The sequence below is a fragment of the Engraulis encrasicolus genome, chromosome 5 (genome assembly GCF_034702125.1).
Source record: "Engraulis encrasicolus isolate BLACKSEA-1 chromosome 5, IST_EnEncr_1.0, whole genome shotgun sequence".
Lineage (NCBI taxonomy): Eukaryota > Metazoa > Chordata > Actinopteri > Clupeiformes > Engraulidae > Engraulis > Engraulis encrasicolus.
The window spans coordinates 14,115,245-14,127,826 of NC_085861.1; the positions used below are offsets into that span (position 1 = coordinate 14,115,245).

The following is a 12,582-nucleotide window of genomic DNA, read 5'->3' on the forward strand; positions in this document are numbered from 1 at the left end:
ACTGAAAAAAAGACTGGTGCAACATATTAAATTGTGATTTTAAAACACTGTTTCAGAAAAGATGGCAGGATCTCTCTCTCTCTCTCTCTCTCTCTCTCTCTCTCTCTCTCTCTCTCTCTCTCTCTCTCTCTCTCTCTCTTCATTCTCCCTGTGTGTGTGTGTCTGTGTGTGTGTGTGTGTGTGTGTGTGTGTGTGTGTGTGTGTGTGTGTGTGTGTGTGTGTGTGTGTGTGTGTGTGTGTGTGTGTGTGTGTGTGTGTGTGTGTGTGTTGAAGAGGGCCATCGAACATTGTTTACTGTATGAGTGAGGCAGACACAGAACAACAGGATGTCTACATTGTGTAAAGGATAATGCACTGTAATGTCTCTTCCTTTGAACCTATTAATTAATGATATGAAATGGCACGAGATATGGCAGTGCAGTCCTGGAACATAATAATTGTCAATAATATAGCCCATGTCAAACATTGATTTCATTGATTCATTTCTCATTAATATTTATCATTTCACATTCGTCATAGGCTATCATATTTATCATTAATACTTATGACATTCATTTTTATCATGTAGGCCTATCACTTTTGCACACATTCATCATTTTTTTATTCATTTATCGCTTATGACATTAATTTATCATTTTGTTCATAATTGTTCACCAACCCAAATATTACAAATAATAATGATAACATTTTGAGTTGCTACAAATTATTAATAAGATAATAATATTTTGATTGCAATTTATTTTGTCTATAATATCAATAATCTCTTTTGGAAATAGGTTTGGCTCACGGTGTGGTCATGAAATTCAGAACTCATGCTGTGCTTATAAGCATGATATGATATAATTCATATGGACTTGCTGATGACAACTTCCTGTTGGTTTCCAGGCTCAATTACATTTATAACCTGCGTACAGTATAGGCATATGGAGAGCGCTGTTTTTTTTTCTTTCTTTAAAATTTAATCAAGCCGATTTTTATTTGCAGACTACTGTAAATAAAGATCTTAAGTGTGTGACTGTATTATGTTTCATGTCAACTGTTCTCATGTTTGAGACACCTGTCAAAAATCAACAGTAGATGAGTGACAAATGACAAATGACACTCTTAAAAAGGTAAGAGAACCCAATACAGCAGCCATATGTAATGGACAGGAGCAGAGATGTGACACGGTGGCATGTTTAGCCCATGTAGCAATGACGTGACGTCAGTCTGCCTGCCCTGCCCTGCCTTGTCCGACCTAACACAATGTTGTATTTAATGTGGTAAAATATTTCACATCCCTTTTCCACGCATGGAAACAGATGGCTTAGCCTATTTGAAAAGGGGAACATGCATCTGCCCTCATTGCTGCAAACATTTAAAAGAACAAACAAGAGCATTTAAAAATATTACGGGAACTAAATTTGGAAGCAATTACAATGATGGCAAGTGTGGGTTTTTTGATACAAGACATGAAACATGTGCTCACTTCATTGGACAGATAGGAAACTGCCACCCTATTTCCACAACACTCACTGCCACAATGCTAGTGTCTTCTGTGTTCTGTACAGTACGTGTTTTAAAGTTTATATATCTGCAAAACATGCCCCTTGTGACATTTTAAAATAGGCTTACATATGTAATGAAATGAATCATGAAATGATGCAAATGATTTTTTTTCTTCAGATTTTTCTTTTGTCATGAAATTTCTTTCATTTCTTTATGGCTGTCCTGTACTGTACATATACATTCTGTACATACTTATAAATAAGAATTCATATTTGCACTGACAGGATGAGGTCCTTTACTGTACTTTCTTATATGAATGTGCTTCATGTATTATATATTGCAATATTTGCAACAGAACATTCAAATACAGTTCCAAAGCATTGGCACAACCACCCTATATAAAGTTAATATGCCCTAAACATGTAATATAATAGCCACTGCATTTCCCTTGGCTGGAGGAGGCAGGAATGCATGTTCACACATTCTCAAGGCCCTTGTACTGTATTGGTGTTCCCAGATTAAGAGACTCTGTGGGCCCGGTGGACCTGTGAACTTAACACGCGAGCACCACTAAGCCTTCAGCCGTAAGCAGCTCTTCACAGTTTTTCACTTGCAGGGAAACACGTTTATCTCCCTAAAAACTTCAACAACAGCACCAAGCAAGTGTGATAATAACATTATCCCTCAGCCTATACTCACACCCCTGTGATACTACCGAGTGCGCCAACCATAGGGCCTGTTCTAAAATATGATCACTCTATGGCTCTGTGTTTTTCAGGGATTTGTCCTGAAGAATTATAATTAAGACCTCACAGCGACCTGTGTGAAAATTACAGCATGTGAAACCTTGTACTGAAAACTTGTATTATTGCAGTCTGAAATTATGTAATCATGTCCTTCATTTTGTATTAAGTATATCCTGAGGAGATAAACCATATCAAAAATGGGAAATATGCTTTAGACGTAATGTTATGAGAAGTACAATCGCCAGAGCACAGATCAAAATGCAAGAGCCTGAGAATCAGCCCCATGAGAGTAGATATTTTGGAACAGAGCTTGTTTGTTATTCTTGTCATCGAGGCCTGAGCAGAGCCGAGCAAAACAGACCATTTGGGCTTTTGTATTCCTGAATAGACTGTGCTACAGTTGAGCTGAGCCGATATAAATGCATTACACGCTTAAGAATAAAGAGGTATCTGTTGCCAATGAATGTTAATGGCAGTGTCAAAATATAACACTTGAACCTGGTGATATTTGTTGGTTTGTGTTACGTTGGCCCAGGTCTTCAGCAATACAACAAAAACTTGAGGGGGTGAAAAACCCCTGCAAAAAAAATACGGTCAGTTGAGGGAAAATGGTGAAATTATTCACAAATGATAACTGATAAAGAATTCAAATTGCAAGAATGCTAAGTCTTTGCCCGCCTCAAATCTTCACCTCTTCTGTTCTCCTGCCCTGTCCCTGTTCTCTCTTCTTTATAAAAGGAGCCTCCTTGTCCAAAGCACCCACACCGCATCGCATCGCATCGAGCTCTGCATTCTGCTCACATGTGACCCACATTAGGCCATTTATTTGCTTCTCTTTTACAAAAGTGCTCAACGGCAGGCAGCAGGCAGGATAAGCCCTGGCCCCGCGCGCCAACATGAGTAAAATTAGCACTACTTTGCTGTATGAACGACACTGAGGGCAACAGTATTCGTCTACATGTTCTGAGCTAATCATCTTTCAAATGCACAGTACAAAATGAGGTGTTACTGTAATATAAGTCTTTAAGACTTGAAATTAGCTCCATTTCAGATAACCTTTGACCCCCCTTCAAAAATACTGTAAAATTTACTCTATGCTAATGTAACATTGTCATAGAAAATTCTACTCCGTATTGTCTTAATATCAACACTGGAATGTGTAGAAATCATCTCGGTGTACAGTTGTAATTACACTGACCACCTGCAGAACTTATTTCACTGTTGGAGCGATTTGACTGCCCACACTGTTACACCCTGTGTGGGGTTTAAAAAGTTACTCATTTAAGCACATTTTTTACAGGGTAATATGAAGACTGAGAGACAGAATTCTGGGAAATTTCCAAAGGGTTCCAGAGAAATAGCATCAGAAGATGCACACATACAGTACACACGTACACACACACACATACACACATCTAGTCCACATATCCCGTTCTCTTATTTTATTTGAATAGGATTTGATGACGTGACCAAGACCAGGAGCCTGATGGAGAGCAAAGGTATCATCAGAACACCGCTCAGAGGTCAAAGTTCAGAGCGACTCTGCACAGAACATAATAAAAACAACAAGTGATAGCTCAATCAAAAAACATTAATGGAATCGTACAGACAAAACCTTTTTTTTTCTTCGCTAAAAAGTGCATTCACGATCATGACAAATATGTTCGATTTCAGATTTCCTTTTTTTATCATGTCTTACAAAATATGCATACTAGTTATTTTATACATAATAATATCATCTAAGGATAGTCTTCTTTTCTTCTTCTTCTCTTTTTACAAAGGTTAAAAGCAGGATTTGTGGGGGTCTTAGCAGCTTCAGATATCCCAGCTTCCTCTTTGTGTACCTCCCTGTTATGGTACACATTTCCATGCTAGATTTCCAAATAAAACTTCACAATGCGTGTGTATTGGTCAAATGAACTGCCATTTTACCTTTATTGAAAGATATATCCATAATAGAAGTCTGAAGTTTAGAAAAAAAGGACCAATAAAATAGGGGAGATGGGGAAGGGGGGCATTAAATATCTTTTCTTATACCCGCTTTTTTTGTCAATATAAATACTAAAGACACTGGACATTAATATAAGACAATGCCAAGAGACTAAATGTAAAGATTAAAATAGTTCAAACTTTTTTTTTTCAAGTTTCTACTTCATGAGAAAAAAAGGGTATTAGGCGAGCACTAACACAAAGTCACTTCAATCCCACCTGATTAACTCCCTTGTGTCTTAAAACAAATATTGTTCAAAGAACCAGATGCTCAGACAGTCTATGCACAAAAAAGTTCAGTCTTACAGATCTCAGTGTTCACTCCTCTGAAGTTTGCACGTATCAACCCAGTCAATATAGTATATCATGATCATTGTATAATTGCCTTCATCATCAATATCATCATCATTAAGATTATTATCAATATTATCTTTTTTTGTTGTTGAAAATAATCCTCAAAAGCAGTCAAACATACTGATAGGAACCAAATAAGTACCATGCAAATCTTGCAAGACAACAGATTCTCAAACAAGAGACAAAGTTTCTTCATATGAGTCAATTAGGAAGAATGGGAGGAAGGTGAATACCTCTACTCAGTACGGAATACTATACTTCCAAAAAAACAAACAGAAAAAAGGTCATCTGTACATAATATAGTACATAATCAAACTGGATTAAACTCGATTAACAATTACTTTCCCACATTTTTCCCATCCAACAGTCTCTTTCTGTTCGCAATCGTCCACCTTTTTAAAAAGTCTGTCATCATTAATTGATCCCAATTTCTTTATTGTCCTCCATAAATCTGGAAAAGGGACGGCCAGCCCCTACCTCCATGCTGGCTTTCTCTAGGCCAGTCATAGGGGGGCTGCTGCCGGTGCGTGCGCGCTCCATGCCCGCCGACATGCCCCCGGACATGCCCCCCAGGGAGGGGATGCCCCCGCCGCCTAGACTCACGGGGAGCTGGGGGATCCCTCCGTTCTGGATGACCGAGATCTCATTGTTCTTCATGGCCAGGCCGTTGCTAATGGCGGCGGCGTACTGGTTCCAAAAGCCTGGGTCTACATTCATGGCCCGCGCCGCCAGATCCTTCTGGAAGATCTCGCTGAACTTCATGGCGTCTCCCCCCAACAGGGCCATGGGGTTCTCTACCGAGAGGCGGCGCCCTCGTCTGGCAGGGGCATTGTTCCACATGTGGGTGCCCATGTGGACCTGAGGCAAAAGGGAAAAGGAGAAGAAAAAAAAGAACAAGAAAATTAGATTAATCAGAGTAATTAATATTATTTCTGTTTTGAAAACATGCATTTCTATTGTCTAAACCATTGTTATTTTTGTAAGTATTAAAAATGTATGATGACATTATCAACAACAAAAATAATAAATAAATAAGTCAATTATTATTATTATTATTATTATTATCATTATAATTGTTGTTGTTATTATTATCATTATTATCATTATTATTATTATTATTATTATTATTATTATTATTATTATTATTATTATTATTATTATCATTATTTCAAAACGTCAAGCAACAAAATGATTAATGTAATAAAATATTCCACAATAAGATTTTAAAAAATGTCATAACTATAGTTTCATAGGCTTGTTTACAGTACAAAAGAGCTCCTGTGCCATCTTTTAAATATGAAAATGTTGGAAAGCTACAGTGTTATAGACAATAAACATCGCGGTGGATGAGTAAATTACCTTCAAGTTTCCCTTGGTAGTGAAGGCCCTTCCACAGATGGAGCACACAAAGGGCTTTTCTCCAGTGTGCGTGCGCTCGTGGATCTGCAGCGCGCTGGCGGACGAGAAGGTTTTCCCGCAGTTGTTGCAGTTGTGCTGCTTGGGGGTACGGCGTGGCGGGGGCGGTGCTAGCATGGGCGTGAGGTTGGGGTTCATCACGGCCTGATGGGGCGCGGCCGCAGGCACCTGGATACCCATGGGCAGGTGGGGACCCTCGCTCAGCGAGGACGGCTTGCTGTGGCCGTTCATCTCCAGCTTGATCATGTTGGGTGTGGGAACCATGCTGTGAGGGCCCAGACCTGTGGGTGCACACACGATTAGAGGTTTAAGATGTTAACGATTTCACTTAAATGCACAGCACAGCACAACAAAGTGCAAATCTTTTAGTGATCTTGATTATAATTTAGGTTTCCAGGGAAGACACAAGCATTTGTTATAAAGGACACAGATGTAATTCCCTGGAGCAAAGAAATACTTTTAGATAAAAGTCCAGGGCTGTGCATGTCATGCAAGCGTTAAAAAGTAATTACTAAGACATGTTAAATTACCTCGGTCTCTGCCTAAGAAGAGCATGCTGAACTGATTTTCTTCTTTGATAAAGTGCCTTCCGGGCTGGGTTGCAGTCAGGTCCAGAGCTCCATTGTTCTCAGTTGCCGGGCGAGGGGAAGGCGTTTCGGATTTTTCAGACTTGACCGTTGTTGCTGTGCTGCCCTCTTGCCCCTGTCCTTGTCCCTGTCCTTGACCTTGTCCCTGCCCGTGCCCCAGTCCCTGACCTTCCTCTCCGGGAACACGGTCACTGGTGTTATTTGTTGTGCCTGGGGACTTGGACCTGTGGCTCTCTGACTGGCTGTGAGTTGGGGAGAGAGCCTGCATGGAGCCCGACGACTCAGACATGGCTGGGCTGCCCAGGCTGTGGTTTTCAAGGTCGCCCAAGGCTGAAGAGGAGTCGTTGTTGTTGAAACAGTCGTTCTCGCCGCCGGCGCCCCCGAAACCGATGCCATTCTCGAAGGGTTTCAACCCAAAGGAGCGGGTCATGTTGACGGTGGAGTCAATCATCTTCATCTGATTCTCCAGCGCGGCGATGCTCGAGATGACCGAGGTCGGCGGAGAGCTTCCAGGCGACATCTCGGACGAGAGCATGAGGGGCTTGGAGGGGTCAATTTCCCCATCTTTCAGGTCCATCTCCTCGTCCATCGCCCGCTCCATTTCGTCGATGAGATCGTCGTCGTAGGTGCTCATGGCATCGAGGCTCTTCTCATCAAACGACAGATCCGTTTCCATGTCTTGGAATCCTTCCGGCAGGGGAGTGTTTGGAATCTGCCCGCCCATGTGCATTCGGATATGTTGCTGCAGCACCACCGCGTTTGTGAACTTCTTCTGGCAGATGGGGCAGGAGTGTTGGACCCGGAGCGGAGGCTTGGATCTGTGCACGCCGAAGTGCGTTTTGAGGTTGCCCTTCGTGGTGAAAGCACGGCCACATATCTTGCATTTGAAGGGCCTCTCGCCGGTGTGGGTGCGGTAGTGCATCTTCAGGGCACTCTGGCAGCTGAGCACCCTGTGACAGATGACACACTGATTGGGATCTGTCATCTTCTTGTCGATGTTCTCCACCAGCTGCTGCAGTTTTGAGGTTTCTGAGGTTTGCATAGAGTCCAAGAGCCCGCCAAAAGGAAACTTGGCCTTGTACTGGTCAGAGATCATAGGCAGGGAGGACGAGGGGTGAGAGGCTGAGGTGGGAGGCGTTGTGGGCTCGGTAGTACTCGGCATGGTGCTTGTGGTGGTGGTGGTGACGGCCGCTGACATAGCAGCCTGGGTCACTGAGGTGGTGGTGTTGGTGTGAGTGGTCTCCCCAGGCCTAGTGGTGCAGTTAGGTGGCAGGTGAACTCCGACGACCACCTCGGGTTTCAACAGAGGGGGCGTGGCGTCGCTCCCCATGGCGCTGCCGTTGGCATTGGTGTTGTGCTGCGGTGGTGACTCAGACTCAGTGCGAGACAGATTGGCCTCGGCATTAAGTAGATTAGGAGAGAGGGAGGCGCACTCGCTGGACGGCGGAGACGGCCTCTGAGGTGATCTACTTAAGGGTGTTAGACTGGGAGAATCGCCGTAAGCGCTCATCATGCTAGGGATTGTTGGCGGCAGCTGAAGGCCAACTGTGGTCGGTATAGTAGGGAGGACCGGCTTGCTGTCCAGCCAAGTGGTGACAGGCTTCTCGGGAGGCAGGGACATGCCATATGGGATACCCGAGCTGGTGGGCACGTTGTCCAGGTACTCTGGAACTGGGTAGGGGTTCATTTGAATGTGAGGGTATTTTTCCTTGTGCCTCTGGAAGTGCACTTTCAAGTTGCCCTTTGTAGAGAAGCGATTGCCGCATATGTTGCACTTGAAAGGCCTCTCGCCGGTGTGCGAGCGCAGGTGGATTTGAAGAGCGCTGTCACTGCCAAAGACCTTGGCGCAGAATCGGCATTTGTGTTTGAAGAAAGGATCATCCGAGCTGGGCTTGGTGTCAAACACAGACACGTTAGGCGGCTTGCCTTTGCGATGCTTCATCAGCGCCGAGAGGGGGTCGAGTGCGTTCGCCGTGGCTGCGATGCTGGCAAGCGGGTTGGGGAAAATAACGCTGCTGGAGGAGCTGTGAGGCATCAGGGGCATGTTCGACAGGCTGGAGGATGAACTCAGGAGGCTGCTGTGGGACAGGGTTGGGGGGCTAGAGGAGTTTCTGGGCAGTGCTGCCACGCTGCTGCTGATGCCAGCCAGCGGCCCGCCGTTGCTGCTACTGATGCTGTTTGTGTTAGCAATTGTGCTCGGGGGTAGCAAAGAAGACACCACGTTGCTGCTCGACGGCGGGAACGGAGAGTTGGTGGATGTGCTGCCTGACAGTCCGGCGCTGGACATCTGACTTCCAGACGCTTGTGAAGCATGGCTAAGCGGACCCTCCAGAGCAGACGTGAGTGATGTGGGACCCTGACCATTCAGCGAGGGTGGAACCCTGACTGGCAGCTGATGCACAGGCGGCGTTATGAAGCTGTGGAGCTGCAACTGGCCGGGCACCACCGGGAGGCATGAGGAGGAGGAGGAGGAGGCGGAAGCTGAGGGCATTGGAACAGGGCCGGCGCCGTGGCCGTGGATGTGGTGAGGAGGGTGGTGGCCCAGGGCTGGCTGAGCACCGCCGCCGCCGGAGCCACCGGAGCCTGGCTGCCTGTTCATCAGCGCCACCTGGTTGCGTATCTGCTCGATGAGCTGCAGCTGGTGGATCTGCTGCTGCTGCAGCGCCATCAGCTGGTCCAGGATCATGGGGATGGCCATGGTGGAGACGCCCGCGGCCAGTGCCGCGCCCCCTCGGAAACTCTGCGAGAACTGGGCCACGGCCACGCGGGTGCTCTGCAGGGTCTCCAGGGTGACGTTTGTGCTGGGCATGCCGCCACCGACGCCGCCACCGCCACCACCACCACCGCCGTAGCCCGTGGCGATGGTCCCCGTGGGCTGGACGATGGCTTCATCCATCTGAGGTAGTGGGCCGCCGTCGGGGGGCTCGGGCGAGGCGTCCCGCTCCTCTGGGTCGGCCACCATGGGCTTCTCCATGGGGAACTCCTCCATCATCTCCACGTCCATGTCCATGGGCTCCACGTCCTCTTTCTCCAGCGGGGCGGGCACCGCTCTCTCCAGCATCATCTCTCCGGCATCGTCCCCCTCGGCTGGAGTGTGGCTGCCCTCCCCAGGGCCCTCGCTGTCCACTGGGTCGCTATGGCAGCTGGGGATCGGCGAGAGTTCCCCCGGGTACTCCTGCGAGTGTGATGGGTCCTCTGGTGGAGTGGCCTCGTTCTCATTCACAATGAGAACCAGTGGGTTCTTAGTGCAGGTTTTCAAGTGCTCGCAGAAGTCGGACCATTTGAAGAACTCGGCGCAGCACTTCTCGCACACGTGGGTCTCCTCGCTGCCGCTGCGGCTCTCGTTTCCACTGTCGGCATCCTCGAGGGCCTCACCTGGGACTGAGAAGGGGTAAGGGAGGGAGAGAGGGAGGGAGGGAAGGAGGGCATAAGGGAGAAGGTTGGGGGCAAGAGATAGAAAAAAATGGAATAAATGAATAAATAATCCAAAGACATCCAGCGCAGTTTCTGCACAACCACTCTGCAAAGATTTAACCTTTAATTCTTTTTTTTAAAAACCATAGCCCAAATCAATATTCTTTTTTATCAGAACAAATTGCCCTACTTCACCCAATTCTCCAGACCCAGTTTTGCGCGTTCCACACCCCAACTCTCTATGGCCAGCTAATAATTTTCTTTGTGTAATCCATCAAATTATGAGGGCCCATCAATTGTGGATACTGCCTCTTAATGAAATTCCATAGACGTTATTGATTTCCAATATTTTCATACAATTCACGGCCGCCTTGCCAGTTGAGTACAAATAGGGCCTTTGATGGCCTTATTAGGATTCCCGTCTGCTATCAAGGCCCCCTGATTTCCACCCGCATTTCAAACACCTCAGCCTCTTCATTTAGCATTGCTAAAGTAATATATAACCCCTAGCTGGCTGCATTTAAACAAGCCCAAACGCTTTAACCTTTAGCAAATTCCACACAATTATTCAGGCCCAAGATAGATACGTATAGGCTAGCATGACTCTCAATAGGTTTAAAGGCTCTAACAAAATGGATTTTTTTTTTCATCTAGAGTAGTCTATCATTTGTGAATGATAAGTGAGTCTTTAGTTGCTTGCATTGCTTGCTATTCTGAAATATCTACGGGTCTTTCTTTCTCCCTTTCTTTCTTTTGTTTATGTTCTTAATTTTCTCTTCCTTACTTTTTTCTGACACATTTCTTATTTTTTTTCCTTTTTTAAGGAGTTCACGAAAAACATGACTCTGCTAATGGCAATGTCTGTGAGTGGTTGCACATGATTAATCGCGGTTGTGGGAAGCAACTTCCTCTTCTGCCTATTGTCATCGTGTGAAAAAATAGCAAACCTGTGCACATATACAAGTGATCATCTATTTCGCCTGGTAGAAAAACAAAACAAAACATTGACCTTTATCTATGACTATGCCATTTCCTACAAAAAATCTCTCTCTCTCTCAGTGTATGTGTGTGTGTGTGTGTGTGTGTGTGTGTGTGTGTGTGTGCGTGCGTGCGTGCGTGCGTGCGTGCGTGCGTGCGTGCGTGCGTGCGTGCGTGCGTGCGCGCGTGTGTGCAGGCGCTTGTGCATGTGCACTTGTGCTTGCGTGGAAGCCTGTGTGTGCATGTGCATGTGTATGTGCGTGTGCGTGAATGCATTTGTGTGTGTGTGTGTGTGTGTGTGGATGCCTGTGCTGTGTGTGCATGAGAGAGAGAGAGAGAGAGAGAGAGAGAGAGAGAGAGAGAGAGAGAGAGAGAGAGAGAGAGAGAGAGAGAGAGAATGGCAAAGGCTTGTGATTTCAGGATTTGGCCCTACACTGGGTGGCAGGTCCCTGCCTTTCTTAAATGGCATGCCGCAGGTCTGTGAAGACCCTCGAACTCTAAGCCATGACCCGACATCACTGGCCATAATGAGACCTGCATGCTAAAATAAAACAAAACACAATCTTGTTTTCAGAGGCATTCGATATAGGCTTTATTTATTTAATTTTTTTTATTCTACGTTTTATTTATGTGCCTGTCCCTTGTCCTGTCTTGCATTTCTGACAGCGTTAAAGAAGGAACAAGCACAATGCCTACTCTGTTCTCATTGTCATGGACATACATTAGATATCTAGCACCAAACACCTCTCTCTACTGCACCTAATAAGCAAACCGAAACCACTCTGTTATAGAAAAAAAAACTAACGCTTTTCTTTGAAGAAGGCTATTAAGATGTATATTAAAACAAGTTACGAATTCTACACCCTGTGCATATTATGCATTGACCAAAGCCAGGCAAAAAGGTCAAAATTCAAAAAATAAATATGTCTTTCTTGAAATGTTGAAATGACCATGTGAAAGCTTCTGAGTGGCTGTTAAGTTGTAGTGCATGTATGTTGTATGAGCACAGAGCAGTGTTGCGTTGAAGCATCTCCCTGCCCCTTGCGTCAGTCAGTACTGTATAGGCCATGGGCCGCTAGCTCTGTTCTGTTCCGTACTGCTCTGCTCTACTCGTCCCTGCATCTCCGCTAAATGAGTCATTAGTGAAGGAATTCATCACTCCCACTGTAAGTCCTCGCCAAAGGGGCGACTGACTCCACCATCAGGGTCCGATTTCTTTAACTTAATTAATAATCAACAAAAAGGCTTTTGGAGGAGGCTATCTGCTCGTCCTGATTACCCAGAGGGAAGAGAGAGCTGACGCCAAGGACAGCACTTATTTATTTATTTATTTTTTTCAGTGTGACACAAACACACATGATTGTCCAGGTGTAAAAATCCTGAATATTTCAGCCAAACACAAAATACAAAAGTGAAAATATTTCATCTATCTGTAGCCAGCTCTAGAGCAGATTTCTCTTTTATCCCTAATTGATAAACTGTTGAAGCTTTTCTCGTTTATTTTTAACGAATGCTCCAGCTAGGCTTTTTTTTTTTTACCCCACTCAGGACAAACAACACGTGTGTATTCAAGAAAATTAAAAGCCACCACATTACCGTCACAAGGAAGT

General features: G+C 45.2%; 1 protein-coding gene across 1 annotated transcript in view; it reads right to left on the reverse strand.

Annotated features, from left to right (window-relative positions):
- Positions 1 to 3,671: 3,671 nt before the first annotated feature.
- Positions 3,672 to 12,582, reverse strand: part of sall3a (spalt-like transcription factor 3a) — a 20,252-nt gene continuing 11,341 nt past the window's right edge. Inside the window, exons 2-4 of the mRNA XM_063198727.1 lie at positions 6,524 to 9,961; positions 5,937 to 6,274; positions 3,672 to 5,435 (exon numbers count right to left, since the gene is read on the reverse strand). Of these exons, the coding sequence (XP_063054797.1) occupies positions 4,992 to 5,435; positions 5,937 to 6,274; positions 6,524 to 9,961 (4,220 nt within the window). The 3' untranslated portion in view covers positions 3,672 to 4,991. The remainder of the gene's footprint in view (positions 5,436 to 5,936; positions 6,275 to 6,523; positions 9,962 to 12,582) is intronic.